The sequence below is a fragment of the Uloborus diversus genome, chromosome 9, assembly GCF_026930045.1.
Source record: "Uloborus diversus isolate 005 chromosome 9, Udiv.v.3.1, whole genome shotgun sequence".
NCBI classification, from domain to species: Eukaryota; Metazoa; Arthropoda; class Arachnida; order Araneae; family Uloboridae; genus Uloborus; species Uloborus diversus.
In genome coordinates this window covers 4,622,033-4,644,954 of record NC_072739.1, presented here as the reverse complement: position 1 = coordinate 4,644,954, position 22,922 = coordinate 4,622,033, and the positions used below count along the sequence as shown (strand labels likewise).

Genomic DNA, 22,922 nt, shown 5'->3' with positions numbered 1-22,922 from the left:
CGAATTCTATATAACATGGAAGTTCCAAACACATTTATTTCATCAGACGCAGACAAAATTACTCTTTATTTTGGTACTAAATTTTTAAATATGTTTTCACTGCAAAAATCGCGAAAAACCTTTTAGAGGTTTTTAAGGTCATCCTTTCAGAGGTCATCCGAAGACGCAACCTAGCTAAGAACATTCTATATCAACTCTCCTTTCGAACATTTTTTTTTTCTTTTTCAAAATCGGTCCATTCGTTTAGGCGCTTATCAAACTTATAATCCCCTTAATTTGTGTGTTGGGGGTTAGAAATATGAAGCAGTAATTAGGTGACTAAACCGCACCACTTATTCCTTTTTAAGGAATCTAAGCAAAACCTGAAGTTTCAATTACGTTTAATGCAAAAAGACTAACTTAGAGTAACTTTGAAGCTCTTTAAGTTCTTGCCATAACATACGGAATTTTTTTACAACTTTAGAGACGAGATTGTTACCATTCGGCATTACTGTCAATGGCATACTGGTTGATATCTTGATCAAGACAAACGTATTCATTTTTTTCGAGGCTTCTTATTAATGCATGGCAACTATGGCAACTCCTCGTTTAGCTCAGTGATCGACTCTAGAACCATAAGGGCCGAACGACGGTAAACGGTGCCAGTTGACTCTAGATTGAAAAGGAACGTTAAGATGGAAGCGTTTCAAAAGGTGTATGCTCCTCTTTTAAACGTAATATTATTATTATTGTTATTTTTGGTATGAGCTCACCTTCAGCAAAATTCGTAATCTCCAAAACGGATCCATCTTAACAAATCACGATGGCAAAAGCAGGGCCCGATTAACCAATGAAATTAGGGGAAGCTTGGCCTCATTTTGGTGCCCCCCACTTTTTGTTTGGGGAAATTTTCTAAACATTCTTATTGACTAATACTAAGTTTATTACACCTTACCGATTGACAGAAATCTTGTTTATTACATATGTTGCATTTGAATTCTCTTCACAAAGGAAATTAAATGTCATAAAAGAAAAATTGTAACAGGGTTGAATCAAATCCCACATTTAAAAAAATGACTTGTAGCTACATTTTATCAAATGCGTCCTCTCTTTCAATAATTTAGTTCTTTCAGACATTTTTGTTAAGCAAGTAGCAGTGTTTGTAATATCTTTAGAAAATGTAATTAAAAGTAGAAAGTGAAATTGTTAAACAGTTTTACAGTGATATTCGGGACCCCTTAAAATTCTGAGGGGAAAGTTCAAGCTTCCCGAGCCGTTTGGTTAATCAGGCCCTGGGCAAAAGAAGTTCCTTCGATAAAATCGCGATCCCAAAACCGAATCCTTTGCTACATTTTCATGCTTCATTAACGCAACAACAAAAAATTCTTTCTAAAATGCAAAATGTATTTTTCTCGGAAAAAGAAGATGACACAGTTAACCCAGAGAGACCCTTTGTGCCGACAAAAACTCGAACTTGCTCTAACTAGTATATCTGCACTCTCACCATCGCATTTCTTGTTCGCAAGTCGCAAGACTAAGTTTAATAATATTTTTTGTTCAGTAACGAACGTATCTTACGGATACGTCCGAGCACAAAAATATGATTTAAATACTTTTTCCTCGAAGTCTTCAATGTTTGATTGCATTATATGGGGAAGTAGAGTTTATGCTCTTCATAAAGTTCGGGCAATAAAACAAGAATCTCCCATTTTTGGAATCTTTGAAGGGTGTTTTGTTCAACAATTGGTACGTCTGATAGTGTTTTTGTTGTGGTTGCTTGTTCTCTTGAAGAGATCTGACATATAATGCCAGATCAGCTCCAGCAGTTTGTCAACCGCTATTAAGTCAGTTACATTGGGGGGATTGGAGGTTAAGTCTGCCTTGCAAAGGCCGATGCAACCCAGAATGTACTCAGGTGAAGCTAGAAGATCACAGCATTTTTTTTATAAGTAAGGCGGATTCCTTTACCAAGTTCAAAGGTGGCCAGTTGTAAGTCTGTATAGAGCAGCCTGAATGCCACTGCCACATTTGACTCCTAGCAAAGCACTAGGGGATGTTCCGGTGTATCATTCATGAGCAGGTAGAACGTGCTAGATCAAATTAATTCTGGATATTTCATTGGAGTATAATTCTTGATGTCTGTTTACCGTAAAATTGCCCTATATTATTGTTGTTACTATTTTTATTTTCATTTTCTTTAAACATTTTTATATACAAATTGGAGAGCAAAATACATCACAAACACAGGATTATTGATTACCTGGTATATCTTTCCAGATTCTTAATAATATTTAGTCTTTTTCGAAAGTGAAAAATAACATCAGTTTTCTTTGTTTATTTTTTTCCTTCAAGCATGCGGAAGAAGACACACTTCTATTTCTCCTGAATATCAACAAGGGCCTTATCCAGTTGGAACCTTACCTTCTTCTCCTGTGCAAGGAGCTCCTTTACCGGACTTTATCCTTCACTCGCCTCAGAGTCCACCTGCTCCTTCGCCTATAGCTTCCCCTTTTCCTATATATGGAAAGCCACCGCCTCCTCTAATTCAAGTAGCTCCTTCGCCTCCAGCTTATCCTTTTCCTATATATGGGAAACCTCCTCAAGTTCAAGCTGCTCCTTCGCCTGTTGTTGCTAAGATGCCTCCTCCTGAAGCCGAGATGTTCCCATCTTCTGGAATGGAGTCTTCTGAAACTGGAGGAGCTGTCCTTCACGAACCACTGCTTGAAGAGTTTCTGGACCAAGGAATTGAGCCAAGATCTCCAGAGCCAGTAAGTTACAGTGGAGCTGCTGTGCTGGACGAAGAAGAACCATCAGTCGACAGGGTGAAGATTTTCACGGTGGGCGGGGAATCGGCGGATAAGATTTGGCCCTGGATGGTAAGTGGTGAGATAAAGTTTACTTTCATTTTGATTCATATTCTGACAATGATGTGGAGGGGGAACAAATATTTATCAATAAATATTTATAATTAGGAGACTAATGTTCCTAGTTATACTGCAACTACTATTTATTATTAGGTAGCAAATATTCTGGAGCAAACAAAACGGGACTGACGGGATTACTAAAAGAACATTTTCAGAGAAGAGGGAGGGGGGTGAAAAGGATGGATCCAGCTTCTAGTTTTGGAGGTGGTTAGTATTGAAAATGAAAACACAAATTGAATAGTGATGGTCATAAGTCTTTCACAAATATGAGACCAGGGTTCTCATATTTGTGCCAGCTTAATCGAGTTCGTTATTGAAATTGAAGTTACCAAACCCAGTTTCATGGAATTACTCGTCGCGTTAAGGAGGCTTATGATTCTCGTGACCAACCCCATTTAATCCAATAACTCCCTACAGGGGCGTAGCTAAGGGTGGAGTTTTGGGGACAACCCCACTCCCCCGAAAAGTTAGTCTCAAAAAAAAGAGAGAAAAAGAAGAGAGAAAGAAAGAAAAAAAAGAAGAAAAAGAAACAAATCAAAACGCCTTTTTTCTGAGTAACAAAGGTTAAAAACTCACTTCGCTTCCCCCCCCCCCTCCCCAATACCATTGAAAATCTGCTCCATGTGTGACCCTCAAACATAAAGACGCCTCCCTCTGCTGCGACAATTTTTTGATAATTGAGTGAAATTTGACAATTCACTTTAGAAATGAGATTGATTTTAAATCCACTTATATGCAGCCTTTCTTTGTCATAGATTCTGCAAATTGTTAAATATGTTTAATTTTATGAGCCGTGCAGTGGGAATATTGCATACAGTCGAATCTGTATATTTCGAATTTCACATTAAAGAAAAAAATCGAGATAAAGAGGTTTTGTGATCCGGGGGCTTTAAGAAACTTTTTATAGAAATTTGAAATATGATGGTGAAAATTTGAAATCGATAATGAAGACAATATAGGCTCTTGATTAAAATTCCTATTTATTAGTTTTGTTAGGTATTTATTCTATTATTACATTATTAAGTGCTTTATTGCGAGTTTAAGGAATCATTTTGACAGTAAAAGAAACTTTAAGCATATCTTTTTCAAGAAAAAGTCTTTTATTGTTTTTGGTCCCTGATTTTTTTTTTTTTTTTTGATTCATTATTTATCCTCTTGAGGTTAGCAATTGCTGCAAATCTAATTTGGCCGGTATTCTACGATTTTCCTTTTTTCATCACTTGAAAAAAACTTATACTTTCTTTTCACTCCAATCATTTTGGTTTTCTGTGGAATCACAATTTTAAGAAAGAGAGCAACCAAAGAACAGTACTAATCCAGATAACAAGGCGAAATGGCTTTTAACTTTAATGACCTTTAACCATGAACTTGAAATGTTCATTTTACATGTCAAACCTGTGAATTTCACCCCTTTACTCTTCTTCCAAGAAAGTGCACGAAACGACTGCCTTTGGTTAATCTTCCTGGAAAGCCAAATCGTGGAACAAATTTCTCCCTTTTTTCCACTGCCTCCTCAGCTCTTGAAGACAATTCCTCTGTTTCTGAGTTGAAGAAAATGTTTTTGTTTGCTGCTTTAAAGATCATTGGGCTTCGAATCCAAAAATGATAGCATAACCGGAATTCGAGACGATAGAGGTTTTAGTTGGTCTGGTCTCGTGTGTGTCATAGGTCATAGTCAAAACGACCTTTACTAACCAGATTATCCATTGCAATCACATTGATTTTTCAGTTAGTATTTTCTGCATATTCTTTTGGAAACGTACAGTCTGTTTAAAATAGTACATTCTAAGTGAAAGTTGTTGCATAATGAAGCGAGCAAAACCGATAACAAGCTTTTTTAAACCCAAAGAAAAAAATTAAAATGACGAAAATGATTGCTCTAAAAAGAGAAAGTTAACGTTGTCTGAAGAAAACGAAGTACAGTCTGCAAAGCAGGGGCGTATCCAGAATTTTTTGAAAGGGGGGTCAAGTTTCAATGGCCAGCATGTTATACCGTATAAAAAACCAGTTAAACAGGGGTGTCAATCTCCCCCAAGTGAAATATGACTTACTCCCTCATAAGTTACGACCCCCCCCCCCCCCACCACCAAAACTTTAGATCAAAACCCTTTCAAATTACCCCCTGCCCCTAAATTTTTCAAAGGCGTAACCTGTGCCATGTATCATATTCCCCCAATTTCACGAAAAATCATATTTCTTAGCAGACAGGCTGGTCACGTTACCCATATTAAATAGTTGGATACATTTACATAAATATTTTATAACACACAAATCGTTGTGGTTTGAAGTGGAAGAGTGCTCTGAAAGAACTTTAAGCTCATTAGAGGTGATTGTTCTTTTGAAAATGAACAAAAAACTCATAATAGCAGTAGCCCTGTAAACAAACTCAGTCATATCCTTTGGATTATGACGTACTGGGAAGAAAAACCTTACAGAATGAAGCAAAAAAGGGAAAACATTAATTCCAGATACTATTTTTTCGGATCTAAAAATTTGAAGTTTTGAATAATAATCATTAAAAAAATCTTGTCACAGGTGTGTCAGCTGACCCTTTGACCCTCCCCTGAATCCGCCCCTGCTGCAAAGCAGCATTAGTCCCATCGGACCCTTCTGAAGGTAATTTTATTTTAATTCAAAAGAAAAACTGCATAGCATTACATGAATAAAATGTTCAAAAACGAACTGAATCTAGATTATTTCTGTTAGCTTGGTTCGCATTAAAAAGTAGAAAATAAAAAAGACTTCTGTTTATAATGCTCGAAAATTGCTGTTGTTCTCCCAAATAGATATTTTTGTAAATTCTAAAGCAGCTAATAAAATTAAAAATAAAGACTTGAGAGGAGAACAGATGGTATGCATTTGAGCGAATAACTTTCGACCACCTATATTTCTTGCCTAACTTTTTTTATTAAAATTTTATTAACAGCTTTAGAATTAGCATAAATGTAAATACATAAAAAACATATAAATATAACGATATGAAAAGCAATTTCATTTTTTGCGAGTTATAATTCAAGAAGTCTTTTTTTATTTTATTTCATACTCTTAGTGCAAACCAAGTTAGTAAAAATAGTCTTTATAGTCTGACCACCGATGAGATTGAAAGTCAAACATCAAGTTTACAGACGGAAATGGAAGTATCTATTAGCTTTCAAGGATGCCAGCTTTTGTAGATGTGTGTTAGCCTCTAAATTAGGCAGTCACACTGAAATGAACTGGCTCATCAGATATTTGATTCCCCCCTGATTTGGATAGACTGTTTTGACAAGACCGTTGCTAGAAAATTTCACTTTAAATTAAATGCAGGGAAAAGAAAAAAAGTTGAATTTTCCATAACATTAAAAAGAAAAAAAATTCTTTGCTTTTGTTTTGTTTGACACAAGTATCGGAATTGGGGCACCCCATTCCAAAGTATGTAAGATTCACCTCCAACTTATTTTTTAAAAAATTTACACACACACACACACACACATATATATATATATATATCTATATATATATATATATATATATATATATATATATATATATATATATATATATATATATATATATATATATATATATAAAGAAGTAACCCCCCCCCCCGAAAGTCGGGTCTAGCTACGCCTCTGACTCCCTAGCTTTTAGCATCAAGTCATAGGATTGCCGTTTACCCCTAGGGAAGTGTATAGTTTCGCTTTTACCCATGCTGGGGATCGATCCAAGTTCATCTGAGGGAAAGACAACCGTCCTAACTATATTAGAAATTAGACCACACGAAACATCCCCTAACTATTGTCTGCATCTGTGCTCGAGGTTTGGTTCGTAAATAGTTCTTATTATATAACATCTTATGCATATAAAGCTTAGGAATATATATTCGATGTGATGGGCTATAGGAGGGCTAGACCCTAAGATAACTTGTGTAAGGTCATCGTCTTTCTTTAAAGGAGATTTTAACACCTTTACAGCTTGGGATTTGGTCTTCGTAACTCTTGCATTTTTTATCTGTTTCAGGTGGCTATTTTCTATGGCAACTCCTCAACGCAACTATGCGGAGGCACCCTCATCGATGAAAGACACATCATTACAGCAGCACATTGTTTCGTTGGCAAAAGGTAAGTTAGTGAATAAAATGAATACAGATTTCCTAATAATGCCTTATTATGCATGTAATACAATCCAGATTCAAACCTTAGAATGTCTTGATATTGTTACGAGTTCGCATTTTTAATTTAGCTGCCCTTGGAAAGTTGCGTCAGTCCCTATTAAACAACAGTTTTGTTCACAAATAACATCTTTACAATTGCTAAAATAATCCTGAAATTAGGCAAATGATATACTCGTAAAACACAGCTGGCACATCAGTAAGCACGTATTTAAGGCCAAATGAAAGCACAGTTCACAACATGTAGAGTCCGCAACAGAGCTAAATAACAGTTCTCTTAAGGTTGATTATAAATTGAGTAAAAATAGCTTATTAGAGAGCTGAACAGCTCTTTTGTACACTCGGAGGAAAAAACGGGAATGTTATTGGAAAAGATAAAAATCTACATTTATCTAGGCTCGAAACGTCACCGGACCTGGAGATACTTGGATTGTTCTCACCAAAGTTAGCGTAAAATTTCACGGCATAAATTTTTTATTCGAAAAAATTTGACTGAACAAAGTCACTACAGGAGAGCATTATCAAGTAGTGTTTCTTTACAAAAAAAAAAAAAAAAATTGATTCTATCTTCGGCATTATGTGTTTTGAAGAGGAAAAGTTAATAAAGTTGAGCATTTTTCTGATTTTTAAGAAACATGAAATATGATCCATAGAATAGTAAATGTAAATGGAGTTTGTATTTCCTATGGGATCCACTTGCTCAGATTTATCTGAGCATTTAAAAGCAATAAACCGAGCAATTGGCATGTGAGGGAGGTCCCTGAGGGTGTCAAATGTCAAGAATGTAGTCTAAATTTCCTTACGTCAGCTTTCGCTCTTCTCATTTTATACACTAACCCCTTTTCCCTGAATTATCTTCAAGACTCAGAGATTTACCAAACATTTACCTCCCATTACTTGGATTAATGGGAGGAAACAGATTTCAAGAATATTTATTGACAAAACATTCCAATGTCTCATCCATCATCAGGTCTACTCGAAAAGTCTGTCAGTGTATAAAAAGGAACAAAATGACGCAGTTTTTAATACATTTACATTTAACAATATTTTCTGTTTGCTTTTATTGTGACTTCTTTCAAGCGGGGTGGCACAATGAGTAGATTGATGGAAGAATGCCTTCCACTTTTTCTATGGAGACAAAGAACTCAAATTGAAAATCTGTTTTGAGATCTCCGTTTTTCAATTTTTACCCGTCAAAAATCTATAGAAAGATGAATGAGTGAAAATCGGAGGTGGAAGAGCATGATAAGATGCTGGTAGTGTTCATCAGGAAACAAAAAATACTGCATCTGGACAATGGTAGCATACGTGAATTTTCGGTGACTCATTACACAATGGCAGAGCCATGCTGGGATTTCTTTTCGCATCCACTATGACCCCCCCCCCCCACTTAGACCTTAATTAAAATCTCTGTCATTTTCTTTCCTTTAATAATTAATCAGAAAATACTGGTACACCTAATATTTTTCCATTGTTCTAACTTGAATACATTTGTTGAATGTAGCTTACTTTATAATGTTTTATTACAGTCAGTAAAACAAAAGGTTTCAAGCGTGGGCAAGAAGGCAGCAAATGCTGTTACAGCTTGACCGCGGAAAGATGGCGGCTGAGCTCGAAGCGGAAACGGACCACTTCATTTGATAATCGGTACGATCAGGGAGTAAGAGCAATTTTACTGCTTACGCGTTCTCACTGATTCTACCTATTATAAAATGAGGTGGTCCGTTTCCGCTTCCAATTCATACGCCGTCTGTCGGTATTCAAGTTTTAGCTCACTGTGCTGCTGATCTGTTCCGTTGTACCGTAAAAGCACTTATTTTCATTAGCCCGTAATCGTGGAAATTTAATCATCGCGAAATATTAGGTACTTTCGGAACTGTTCAACTTTCGGTTCTATTCCCATAAATTTCAAGAAATTTTGCAGCTCTCGAAATCTCCGATTACCTTCATTTTCGCGAAAATTACGGCTCGCGATACTAATTACTTTTACAGGGTGACAAGAAATAACTTGGACACACATAATACATAATAACTTTAATGCTAATGAAAATATTACGACCAAACTTCAAAATTAATATGAATACATTATTTCGCCTAATATACTTTTTAAAATTTTCAAAGCGCCTTCCTTTTGCCTTATAACAGAGCTTTAAACGTGTCACAAAATTTTTGGCTATGGGCTGCAACTCACTGACATTTTATCCCATTTCTTGCAAAAAGGGATTTCTTTAGGGATTCCAAAGTTTTATGAGGTTTAGCACACATGCTTGTCTCCAAGATCTTCTTGCATTGTGGAACGGTGTCAACGACACCAATCTAATGGTTTGGGGTGAGATATGTGCTGGTGGGAAAATATCACTTGTTTTTTGTTGATCAAGGGATAGAATTAGTCAAGAAACATACCACAAACGCATTTTGGAAGATGCTGTCTTACCTTGGTCACAACAGTTCTTTATAAACAAAAGACAGACCTTCCAACAGGATTCATCACCTGTACACAGAACTAAAGACACTCAAGACAGGTGCAAGACACATTTTCCAGGCTACATCGGAGCTCTAGAATAACTACCGTATTCCCCAGATTTGAACTCAATGGATTATTCTGGTTTGGTCTCTCGGGGAGACAAGGGTGTGTGCTAAACTTCATAAAACTTTGGCATCCCCGAAGAAATCCTAAATCCTTATGCAAGACATGGGATAAAATCAGTAAGTGAATCGCGGCCTAGCCGAAAATTTTGTGACACGTTTAAAGCTCTGTATTAAGGCTAAAGGTAGACACTTTGGAAATTTGTAAAGATATTAGCCGAAATATTGTATTTATATTACGAGGGTCAGTCAATAAGTTAGTTGCACTGCTCAAGAAAACAAAACAGGACGTAATTTTTTGCAATAACTTTATTGGTATCTTAAAGTTTCATTCAAAATCTACTTTTTGGCATAGTTATTTCCGTTATTTAAACATTTGTCGGGACGTGCTACAAGAATTCTGATGCCTTCTACAAAGAAATACCGCCCAATGCTTGATAACCAACTTTGGGCTGTAGCTTTAAAACCTCATCATGCGAGAGATATTGTCGCTTTAAAAGTTAATCTTTCATGAGACCAAAAACATGAAAGCCATAAGGTGAAGTGTCTGGGTTATAAGGAGGAGGATTCCACTCTTAAATTGTCACAGTTGATGGTCTTCTCTCAAGCTCAAAGTCATCAGTTTCTGTACGTCCGTCCTCAAACAAGTTCCATTTCGCGATGGCTTAAAGTAGCATTGCATTTTCGCCATACACTTCATGCAACTGCTTATAAATTTCAGTGCAGTTGCACCTTTTTGCTCACCAAAACGAATTACTGCACGGATTTCCAATTTGGACGCTACTTGCAGCTGTCGAGAAATGTTTGCAACTGATTATAAGAAAAACTAAACGTACCTCGAGGAAGCCGCTACGTCACTGTCACGCGATAAAGGTACATGTCTGAAGTGTTACCACACAGTGTCATCAAAATAGTCTTAGAGGAAACATATTTACGAAGTAATGCAACTAACTTTCTGACTGTCCTACGTAATTTTGAAGTTTGGTCGTAATATTTTCATAAACATCAAAGTCATGATGTAATATGTGTGTCCAAGTTATTTCTTCTCACCCTGTACATAGTTCTTACTAGCAGCCTTCTAATTACTATCTGTTTAAATTGCAGCCTGGACCCGAAGCATTACCGCGTCCAAGTTGGCATCCTGAAACTGGACGAAGGGAATGTGGACTTCTACGTGCAGGACATCCGGCTGCACGAAGGATACCGGTCCCGCTTCTACTACGACGACATCGCCATCATGCGGCTCCCTTTCACACTACACACGGACATCGTGCCCGCCTGCCTGCCCGGAGAAGAGATGGTGCAGGACGGAGATAACGTCACCGTCCTCGGGTGGGGAGACCTGAGCTATGGTAAATAAAAAATTAACAATTAACATAACAGCTCAGATATAACTTTAACCTATATTAATCTTTAAGACCGGGATGGCTTGATCGGCAAGGCGTTGGACTCGTACCTGGTGCGTTGCGGGTTCGATGCCAGCCGGATCAAAGGTCATCCGTGTTCGCTAATCCTGACTGGTGCACGTTAAATCCGTCGTGCTGACGAAGTCCTTCAAGTTTCTATTCCTAATCAGTACCTATGACGATGCTGAATCGGGGGTTGCTAGGCTCTCGGTTTAGATAAAAAAATAAATAAATGAGAAGTGTCTTCAGGACCCCATTCCCTATACTAGGGGAGTGTAGTATATTGTTATCAATCCATTGCTGAATGAAAGTATTCTAGTTCTTTCAACCAACAGATATACGAACTGCTTTTGATTACTATTTAGTTCTGTTAGGTCAACTTGACTTAGGAGTAGGCTTGCCAAATTTCTGAAATATTCAACCGGGACACCGGAATGTCCCCCCCCCCCCTCCCAGCGTCGCTAGTATTCAAAAGGGTGTACACCTGTAGCTGATTTTTCGAATGTTTTATAGGGCAATTTATTCTCAATGCTATGAATAAATGGTTACTAAATGTGAACCTAAAACAGGGGTGATAAAAAATGACATAAGTAGATAAAATTTGCACATTTCATTTTAGATGAAATAAAAAGTTCTTAAATAGAAAAAAACACTTTGAATGATGAATAGAAAGGTGAAAAATATTCAAATATACTTTTCATTTTATAAGACTTTTGTTTTTTGTATGTGGGGGGGGGGGTATTTATCTTGTTGTCAAAATTCTCACCAGTTAACCTGGTATTAATTTTAAAAATTAATATTACAAATGATAAAGTTATTATCCTAAATAATCCTTTACAATTTATTATTTTTAGACTTTTTGGTCATTTGTAATCAAATTTATCTTTTTCCGGGACATGAAGTAAACTGGCCGGGACACCGGAAATTTGTCTTAAAACCGGGACTGTCCCGGTCAAATCGGGACGTCTGGCAAGCCTACTGTTTTTTGACGTGACGGACTGCGGACGAAAGCAGAGCAGTGTTCACATACGGTCGCCGCACATCAATCACGTGACTGAATTCCCCCGCCATAGAGAAGAGCGCGCTGCTTGGCGGAAACCAATGAAATGCCGTTCTACTTTTGACGGCCGTCAGATATCAAGGTTTTTCTGATCGAAACCGGTCCCGTCCAAGATGGCTTGCTGTCATGGCAACCAGCAAAGAAAACCTGTTTCGGGAGGAAAGAAACGTGATGGACGGAACGGACTGCCGATATGTGAACAGGCCCTTAGGAGTATTTCAAGCCCCATGGTTACTCGTTTAGTGTAATAAAGTCTCATCTTCGGACTATACAGCAAGAACAAGCCCATTTTAAATGCTTAATTCTTTTCACCACACCACATACTTTATTTTTCTTCCTCGCCATGTCATTCTCTATGAAGTCCTAGTTTAGGTCTCCGGAAAAATAACAACTTAAAAAGTAAAATTTCGACGAAAGAATATTAGAAGATGTTTTGATGATGTCCTTGGCTGCTTAAATATGGGGGCGGGGTATTTTTAAAAATCCATATTTATGTCTCCATTCGTGTGGGCCAACGAGTTGGGTCCAACCCTTGGGTTGGTTTCGATAATTTTAATATAAATATTTCTTATTTTAATTTATGACCAACAAATAGCACCTATAATCCTACAAATCCTATAATAAATTCGTATGGTACTATGATATATTAAAAAAATAAATCAGCAGAAACAAATGTTGTTATTTTGGCCTGGCAGTGCTGAGTAATTTTCATAAGTCTGCAACGTTTTTATTTTTTTTAATTGTTCTCAAGAAAAATGGAGCAATAAATTGAGCTCCTTCATAAAGAAATTTCTTTTTGTTCATAATTATTCGCCGTTACTTCATTTTTGTCGTAAAAAGATGATTGTGACAGCATTTTTACAGATCAAGAACCCGGGTTACATTAATAGATGTAGTATAACTAAATACACAACTCCGTCGCGACAGTCACCGGCTTCCATTGAACAAGCGAAATTTGTACAGACAAAAGCTTAGAGGATGCAATGCATCCTACACGGCTACGGCAAAAAGCTGTTTTCGCGCATGCGCTTGTCAGACGCTTTCCCGTCTACTAGAATAGTTCGGTTGCCCACGGGACCAGTTTTTGCTCGATACTATACCTATGGTTACCTTACCCCACTTTCAGAAAACCGATAAAAATCGAAAACTTTCAGAAAAATTAGAAAAGCAATATTCTAGTTTCAGCAATGGTGAAGTTGAGGAAGACCCAAGTTGCCCTTATTCTCGAATAAATGTTGATGATTCTGTCATAAATAGCGCAAAAGTTAATTTAAAAATTGGTTTAATTTAATGTTATATTGAATTTCAATCTTTAAGTTTTTCCATCTTAAACACAAAACAATTTAAAATACATAATTACAAATATTGGATAATATTTGCAACCCGGGGAACGTTGGTCCACTTCACGAAGTTCTTTTTGAAAAATATTATTAAAAAAGTTAAGGAATTGATCACGTTCAAAAATATCTGGGATGATGAGAAATATTTAATGAAACTCAAAATTGAAAATCAAACTACTCATTTAAATTTTTGATGAGATAAAAAATGATGCGTAGAAAAGCTGATCTACGAGCCCCGACTCCCCCTATTATCCTATTTTATGTTTATATAATCTACTATTATCACATCTATCTATGAAATTCAATTTATGTCTATATCTCTGGGTACAGCTTTCCTCTCTATATTTTTTATCGGTCTATCTCTCGATATTTATCAATCCATATTTATCTATTAATTTCATGAAAAAAAAAACTAATTATATTCATCTATATGACTAAGGAAAGGTCTATTCACATCCGTCTCTGCGTTGAATTAATTTTCGCAAACTGATCAGTCAGTAGAGTTTTTTCCACGCGCGATTAGCACATGGTGTTATCCTTGCCCCACTTTTGGATTAATATTGCGCTCTCTATTTGTTCATCCCACAGAGATTCGATTTTTGTTATTGCGAGATCTTTAACGAAAACTACGATTAACTTGGTGTAGCAAGATACCCCCTCCCTCCTACCCCCTCATTTGCATCAGCTTACGCTACTGTCCCCATTAGAATACATAACCTCATTAGAATTAACGTTCAGCAGTAAATGTAGACAGTAGAACCTCATTTATCAGAAACTCTTTTAACCGAAACCTCGTTTAACAAAAGTTAGTTTAACTTTATTTCCTTTTTTTTTTTCTTTCTATCTAATATATAGAAAAAAGTATTGAATCTGCGAAATTTTTCTGATTTTCACAGATTTACACCTTTTGGAGATATGCCGAGTATATTTTGACCATTTTTGTCTGTGTGTGACCGATTTTTTATGGTCGTTCTCTTTTTGCTCTGGAGAGCAAAATCTATCTCATGAAATCGAGCGAAATTTGGTACACAATGTGCCCCGTGTGAATTGGTTCTCGTTAGTTTTCGGCGCCAATTCCCCCGAAGGGGGGGGGGGGAGGAGCAATCGAAAATTTTTTTCGTTATGCGTGCCACCGCTATATCTCAGAAAGTAAAGGGCGGAATCAAACGAAATTCGGTTCATATGTTGACGATAGAAAGAATAGGTGCTGATTCAGTTTTGATGCTGATAGCTCTAAAGGGGGTTGAGCAATTGCTATTTGCGACAGCTATATCTCGAGAAAAGCAATGAACGGAATCTAACAAAGGTAGCCTTAAGAGGGTACAAGAGCTGATTTGATTTTGGCTGTAATAGCTCAAAGGGGTGGGGGGGTGCAATCGACCGTTTTTTCTTGTCCATTGCTTTTATTATTATTATTATTATTTTAAGAAATCATATGGCATATCGAATCTGCGGGACAGCCGCAGAGACAAGCAGTAGACAAGAAGTCTTTATTGTATTAGGCAGTAACAAAAGGCAAGTATGAAAACTATTCAAAAATCACATTTGTATCAAATATTTCAGGAGTGCCCCGCCCTAAAAATCGCAAAGAACACTCCCTCCCCCCAAAAAAAGAAATTAGAATAATAACCTCACCCCCCCCTTCCCTCCCCCATGTGGGCACCCCCGAATATTCTACCATCAATATTTATCCGGTCACAAGTTTTGTGACAATTACCTTTTGGTGAAGCCTGAAGAAAAAAAAAACATATCTCTAAAATAAAATATGGTATGGTTCTCCAGGTGGCGTCAGCTCGATGCATCTTCAAGAAGTCAACGGTCTACCTGTCGTCTCCAACGCTCGTTGCAATGCCCAGTTTCAGAAGCTACCAGCAACCCCTTTTCCGAGGGGCATAACTAACAGCTTCATTTGTGCAGGGCTGGAAGAAGGAGGAAAAGATGCTTGCCAGGTACTATAACCAATGACTCAGATAGTCAGCTCACAGTAACTTCAAAGTTTATTATATATTCCTTAGCCCTTCATTTTATACATATAAAAATATTTCCATTGTCTTGAATTCTCATTTCTTGCGTTCAGGAAGCTGTAAAACTGATATAGACTTGCAGCAGCGTAGCCAGGATTTCATTTTGGAGGAGGTCCGATGAAATTTACATGAATTCAAATTGGAGTTTTCTAAAATGTACGAAAAGGAAAAATTGTGTTAAAAGGTGGACATTTTCATTTTTGAATTTTCTTACTCACTTTGTGGAGTGTCCAGACCCCATGGACCCTCTGCTTGGCTATGCCACTGACTTCAAGTTCCGTTGGATTTAAACGTATTTAGAAAGGATTAAACTGATAAGATTTAGAAGTCATGTTTGTAAGCATAAATTGGAAACTAGTAACTCCTAAAGAAAAATTACACAACTTTGGACGCTGTTACTGTTTCATATGCCATTAAATAATGCTAGAGATCTGGGAAAAAAGTAAAGGGAACTAACCCTAAAAAGTGGTTTGAAACCAATTAGCACTGTTTTTACATTACGAATCCAAATATTTCGGGTGACGGCGTCCCGCCCCCCCTCCCCAGAAAAAAAAAAGGCTGTAACACTGCTTCCGCGGAAAAAGGGTCACAGTAGAAGATCCTACTCAATTTAAGGCAAAACGTACGCCTTCCGATAAACACGAACAACGAACACCACAAGGGTGAAAGAAAAAATTTAGTTGAAGATACGATTTTTAAAAATTAGTGCATTGCATCCATTGAAGAAAAGTCAACCGTAAAATAGAATAGAATTAGTTTCAAGCTGCGTGGCAGTCTTTCTTGTGCCACCATTGATGCGTAGATGTCAATACCACAGATAATTTTGACGCCCAGTTTCCCACCAGATGGAGACACCAAGACTCTCTTTGATGCTAAACTATAAAAAGAATTCAATTCTCCCCAGAGCATTCAAAGCCAAATGAATACATAAGGGATCATTTACATGCTGCATAATCATATGACATGGGCACTGACTATTTTCTACAACTCAAAAAATTCACCACTGTGGGTCGGAACCACAGAGCAGAAAGCCAACGCCTTATCACCCTGCCAACAATAATTTGTCTTACATAAAATAAACCACCCAGCTCAGTAATTCCATCCGAGGACTGCAGTTTTCTGCTTTTTAGCACTCATCAGCCCAGAATAGGAAATAACTGAGCTGGAGGCAGGAAACCTCTTAAAAGAGCCAAAAAAACTGGTAGCTACTACATTAGCTACCAGTTTGTTTGGCTCTCTTGGCTTCCTTAAGAGGTTTTCTGTCTCTAGCTCAGTTACTTTCTATTCCAGGTTGACGAGTGCTAAAAAGCACGAAGCTGCAGTCCTCAAATGGTATAACTGATCTGGCTGGTGTATTTTATGTATTTCTACATTAGCTCTGGCTTAGGTCGGTAACTTCCTGCAAAATAATTCATCTTATTGTTTGAATTTCTTCTAGGGAGATTCTGGAGGTCCACTACTGTACGAACATGACGAGGGTCATTGGACGCTGGTCGGTGTCGTATCTTTTGGTTACAAGTGCGGAGAGCCAGGATTCTCTGGCGTCTACACCAGGGTGTCCTCCTACCTTCCCTGGATCGAAAACTACATCAGGAGCCAGAACGAGGTCGGCGAGGAAATCAGAGAAATGAGGTCCCAGAACTTTGAATACCTGGACGGAAAACCTTTGTGGAAGTCGTCGCCAAACGAGAAAGTCATGTTTCCAAGCTGATGACCGGCAGGCTCAAATGGGATGGGAGATTCATAGCTTTGACTCATACAACCTTTCAGAAAATGACTGCCAGTTATATCATAGTAGATGGAATAATTTCTTCAACACTTTCATTTAACATCAGTTACATCTGTCAAAAGAATTATTGGAAGGACTTACTATTTTAATAAAACAATTTGAATTTCTGTCGTTATGATAAGTTTTCCCACACACAAGCCAATGTCTAGTTACATTCAATTACAAACCAGTAGGGAAAACTAAGGAGATTTGATCCAATTTTTGGTTTTTTATTTTCCTTTTTTTTTTTTTGCAGAATAGTTAGAACGAAATAAAAAATATGCATAAATTATTTGCCATTTTGTGCATTATTATGGCTAAAAATAATAGCATAATTCTAAATTACATTAATCACGTTTGCAAATGGGTCAAATGTCCCTAGAGCTAGGGAGATTTGACCCAACACCTAGGGTGACATGACCCACCTCATGAATGCAAGAAGACTCATAGATATTGAAATCAAAAAGCAGGTTTGATGGTGTTTTTTGCTTTAATAAGTGATATTTAAAGTGAATGAACAAATGCCCACTCTTTAAGTGAAGTGTTACAGATTTTTTTTTTCAGCAGAAAAACAAGTCTCATTCAAAACTTTATCAGTTAAGACCTAAACAATATTTCAGTTATTTTATTAAGAAACAAATCATCAGTAGCATTAGATCATTAGTATTTTAGTTATTTGTTGAATAAAAACAATTTATTAGATCAAAATATTTTAGTTATTCTTAAGTAAAAAAATGTCCCCTTCATATTCACAAGATTATTGCTTAAATAAAAGAAAAATCACTAAGGTCTAAATCACAAAATTTTAGCTCTTCATAAACGAAAATTCATTGAAAAAGTATCAAATTATTCTTTGGGTCAAAGTTCCCCAAGTAGCTTTCTCTTGTGTACCTTAAAATTTTAGCAACTTAGAGCAATAAAATCAAATTATGAGGTCTAAATCACAATATGTTATCAATTCAAAAATAAATATTCATTGAAAAAACATCAAATTAGTATTTCGGTCAGGTCTCCCTAGTTAGCTTGGGGTCAAAGCTCCCTAGTTAGCTTTCTTTTGTTTACCTTACATTTTTAGCAATTTGGATTAAAGTTAAATAAAACGAACTGTATATCAAAAGATAGCCAGAAAAGTGACTAAACTATGTATATTTTTCAAGTTCATTTCCCTCAAAACTGGAGGATAAAATCTAAAAGATTCCAAAATCTTCAAAACGTTTTAGGTGCAGTATCATTTAACACTGAATTTCTTGAAAATCACTGGTAATTCTGAAATGGCTTATCCCTGCAAAATACTGTTTTGTGACTGGTCAACCAATAATATGACTAAAATGTTCGCTAAATATCCTTTTCATGGAAAAATCCTCATGGGTCAAGTCTCCCTATGGGTCAAACCTCCCTAGTTTTCCCTATAGCAGATACTTTGAAGTGGTTTTTAACAATTCAGCGTACAAAAATCAAAGAATATTAATGGGAATGAGCTTCAACAGATGCTTCTGAAAATCCACTGCATACTGAATTTGCAAAAAAAAAAAAAAAAAAATTAAGCTTTCGAGGAGAAATCTCTAGCTTTAAGTCTTGCTATAATACAGGGTGTTTCAAAATGAATAACGGGGTTTTAACATGTTATAATATTTATTACACCAAACTTACAGCCACAAGTGATATATCAAATGAAAGAGAAACTCAAACAGTTTTACATAATAGCCTACAAGTGTTCAATGTGAGCACTATTCGTCACTCGGCACACGTCAAGACGATATGAGAGTTCTTCCCAAACTTTGATGAGTGTCTCATTAGTAACTGCTGCAACAGCTGCTTCAATCCTGTTCCTTAATTCGGGAAGGTCGGCTGGCAGTGGAGGCACATACACACGGTCCTTAATAAACCCCCAAAGATAGAAATCACACGGCGTTAGGTCGGGTGACCGTGGAGGCCATGGGAAACAAGCCCTGTCATTAGGCCCCTTGCGGCCAATCCAGCGGTCGGGTACAGTTAGGTTAAGCCAATCGCGTACCTCATTATGCCAGTCAGGCGGCGCACTATCTTGCTGAAAGATGAAGCTTTCTGGTTCATCTTGTGTCAGTTTAGGGAAGAGCCATAACTGTAAAGTATCCAGAGAAGTACCAGTTACAGATAAGAAGTACCAGTTAGCATGCGCACTGATGCCAACAAACAAAAAAAAACTGTTTGAGTTTCTTTTTCATTTGATATATCACTTGTGACTGTAAGTTTGGTGTAATAAATATTATAACATGTTAAAACCCCGCTATTCATTTTGAAACACCCTGTAAAACTCATCATATATATATTTATTAATATTGGATTGACCCCCAACCCCGACTATAGCCCTAATAAAAATTTTCACAGAAAGAAAAGCAGAAACTACTATTGTTTGAAATCTATATGAAAACATAGATTATATTTTTACACTAAGGGACTCTATGAACATGATTGTGTGGGGTTTGATCCAATCTATCCACCAGTACAGTAATGAGAAATTTCCATCAGGGTGGGGTAAAGGACATTTCTGGCTGCCCTATTGGTAGATAAAATTGATCACATTCGATGCAATTGAATTCTCTTAAGAGTTGAATTTGCCCCTAATTCATAGTTAACCACTTTATTTTATTGAAATGATTTAGGATGAAAGTATTTATTCAAAGATTTCATTTAATAAATAAATCTTTTTATTTATAAAAATTATAATATATTGCTATTAAAATCTCCAGTTGAAGATTACGCCGGCCACATGGCAAGCATACCCAGAATAAAAAGGGGTTAGCTACAATATTTGCTGTGTGTCTACATGTTACGAAAACATTAACTTATCCTGTTTTGAATTTATTTTATTAATTATTCCTAAAACAGAAAACTCACACACAGGAAGAAAAAAGTCCATTCTATGAAAAAGTTTGATAAAATTTTATTATTTTAAAAGCAACTCCTTTACAAAATCTCTATACTTCATAACATGCAATATAAAATCTCTGTACAAATAACATTTTATTACATAAGCTCTAGTACAAAAATGAAATAGGAACTGATCATGATTGAAAATTTCCTTTGCATTTTATACAGTGGCTCCCAAAAGTCTTCGTACACCTGCGACTTTCGATGAAATAGGCCCCTATCCATAGGTTAAAATTAATATTTCGGAATAGGTATTTAATTATAAGATCTATGATCCATTTTCGACAAAACTACATGAAAAGTTTTTTAAAAAACATGAAAACTTAATTTTTTAAAAATCAAAAAGTGCCGGAAATTTTATCTCACAAAAGTCTTCGTACACATTAAAAAATGTCTATATATTATTGAATAATCTAACTTTTTATTACGTTATTAATTATTAGAATATCATGCAGTATCAACAACACCTTTTAAACGTCTGGGAATATGTTTCATTATTTTTTCTTTTTTTTTTTTTTTGCTTAATTTCTGAGTAAGTGTTCATCCACACTTCGAGCCTTACTGTTTCTTGCTCTATTTTCGTTTCAAAGCCATATTTTCGTAATCTAGCCTCCAGATATCTCTAAATATGTTACATTAAGTTTCAAATCTGGAGATTGAAGGGGTATTTTTTAAACTTTAGGACAATTTTTGAGGCACTAGACGCAAACGTTGAAAACCATGTGCTTCTTATAGTTATTTTGATAAAAAACGAAATTGTTTCCGATAACCAAATTTTTGGCTAAGAGTTTAAAATTGGTTTTTAAAATATTTAAATGAACAGCATGATTCATTATTTCATCAAAAAATTCCAAACTACCAAGTCCTAATGCTGATATGCACCCTCACACAAAAACACCTTCACTGTCCTGATTAACTGATCTATCTAAGTTCTTAAGATTAAGTTCCTCATTTTTTCTTCTATTTACAATTATGCAACAATTCAACCAAAAATGTTGAATTTATATTCGTGTGTAAGTAAGATGCAATTCCAAAACGTTTTGAGTTTATTTATCATTAATTTTGCGACGAAAAGCGTAAGCTTTCTGTTTTTCGCACGATCAAGAAAATTTCTGCGGGAAGAGGTCCTATTTAATCCAGATAATCAGAGAACTTGGCGAACAACTGTAGGTGAAAATTAAATGTCAAATGTTTCATTTAACTCTGCAGGAACTTTTACAGTACTCAAATGTGCATTTTTCATACATTTTTTAACTTTAAATCACCGATCACGCTTTGTCAACTTTGCCGGTTGACCTTTTCTTACCTTGTTTTCGGTCCGATTCCTTTCTTTAAAGCATTTTATCAAGCACTTTACAAGAGAATGGAATAAATTAACTAATTTAGAGACATTTCAAGCCAATTTACTGCTATTGAAAGGAAAAAATTCAAATTTCAAATGGTGTTTGTTATTTTTTTACGAATACCAGCCATTTTAAAGAAAAAAGCACAATATTAAGGAATAAATAAACAAAAAATTTAAGCCAAATGACTTTTTAGGGTCACCACAATACAAAAATAATAAAAAAAACAACATATGATAATTTTAATTACGAATTTATTCGAAAATATTTGAGTGTACGATTACTTTTGTGGCGTGTTATTTCTCTGTTTCTTCGTTTTTTGACCCATTTCAAAAAGAAGATCAGTCGATATTTTGAAAAAACTACTGGGTTGTATTTAGAATGACATAGGCATGATGTAAAAAAATATTGGACTTCATATTCGAATTCAGTTTTGCGTTATTTTGGTTTAACTAAAAAATGTCAGAGTGTACGAACACTTTTGGGAGCCACTGTATATTCTTCACAACACAGACATTTAAAAAATTGCTCACAAATATGCTAAAAGACCTCTTACTGATTCATTGAAATTAAAAAATACACATAAACTTGAATTTTGTTAACCTATAATACAATCAGGGCTTGAAAATATCATGATATTTTCGAAAATATCAAAAATATCCGATATTTTGATATATCATCGCCTAAGAGCAACAGTTAGACCATTTAATCCTAGGAATAACACTCAGATATCCTACTGTTGCTCTGAGGCGACGATATATCTGATATTTTCAATCAGTGCAAATTCAAGTTTTTAACTAGTTACTGTAACCTCAAATCACTGTTGTTTATTTTCTTATATTATTACTTTAACATATTAAATTTAAAACTGTTTCTTTCATTTGTAAAATTTTATGTACAGTAGACCCTCGTTTTACGCGAGTCTATTTTACGTGATATCAATTATATACACGGTTTAAGATTTGATACCTTTATTTTATTTTACGCGAATGAGTTTCGGATTCACGGATGCGACAATGCAAACAGATAAAATTTTCCCCTCTTTCAAAATTCAAAATCCTCAAGATTGCAGATTACGCGTAATCAACTGCATTTTGGCGTGCTAATATTCGAGCTTGGGCCACTGGAGACATTTCATGCGATTGGTTCCAGAGCTCTTTCCTGAAGTAAAGTTTATTAAACTCACACAGTTCAGAACTCGCTGGAAGAAGAGCTTTTAGGAGTGAAAAAGGAGGCCAAAACCAACGAAGATACCGACTTCGGTGACGCACAACCAAAAACATTCACATTGAAAATTTTGAGCAATTCCTAGGCAATGGGAATGATCTTTCTGATTTGTTAGCGAAGGAAGATTCTATCATGGAAATGACGCAAGTGATCATGGATGCGTTAATGCTCTGCAAAGAATTACAAAGAAATTCTTAACAACTGC

At 36.0% G+C, this 22,922-nt stretch overlaps 1 protein-coding gene across 1 annotated transcript in view; it reads left to right on the top strand.

Moving 5' to 3' along the window:
- The window catches only part of LOC129229527 (clotting factor B-like), a 31,107-nt gene extending 13,742 nt beyond the window's left edge, over nt 1–17,365 (top strand). The window contains exons 3-7 of the mRNA XM_054863847.1: nt 2,332–2,855; nt 6,903–7,003; nt 10,744–10,991; nt 15,228–15,394; nt 16,908–17,365. Of these exons, the coding sequence (XP_054719822.1) occupies nt 2,332–2,855; nt 6,903–7,003; nt 10,744–10,991; nt 15,228–15,394; nt 16,908–17,180 (1,313 nt within the window). The 3' untranslated portion in view covers nt 17,181–17,365. The remainder of the gene's footprint in view (nt 1–2,331; nt 2,856–6,902; nt 7,004–10,743; nt 10,992–15,227; nt 15,395–16,907) is intronic.
- Nucleotides 17,366–22,922: the final 5,557 nt, after the last annotated feature.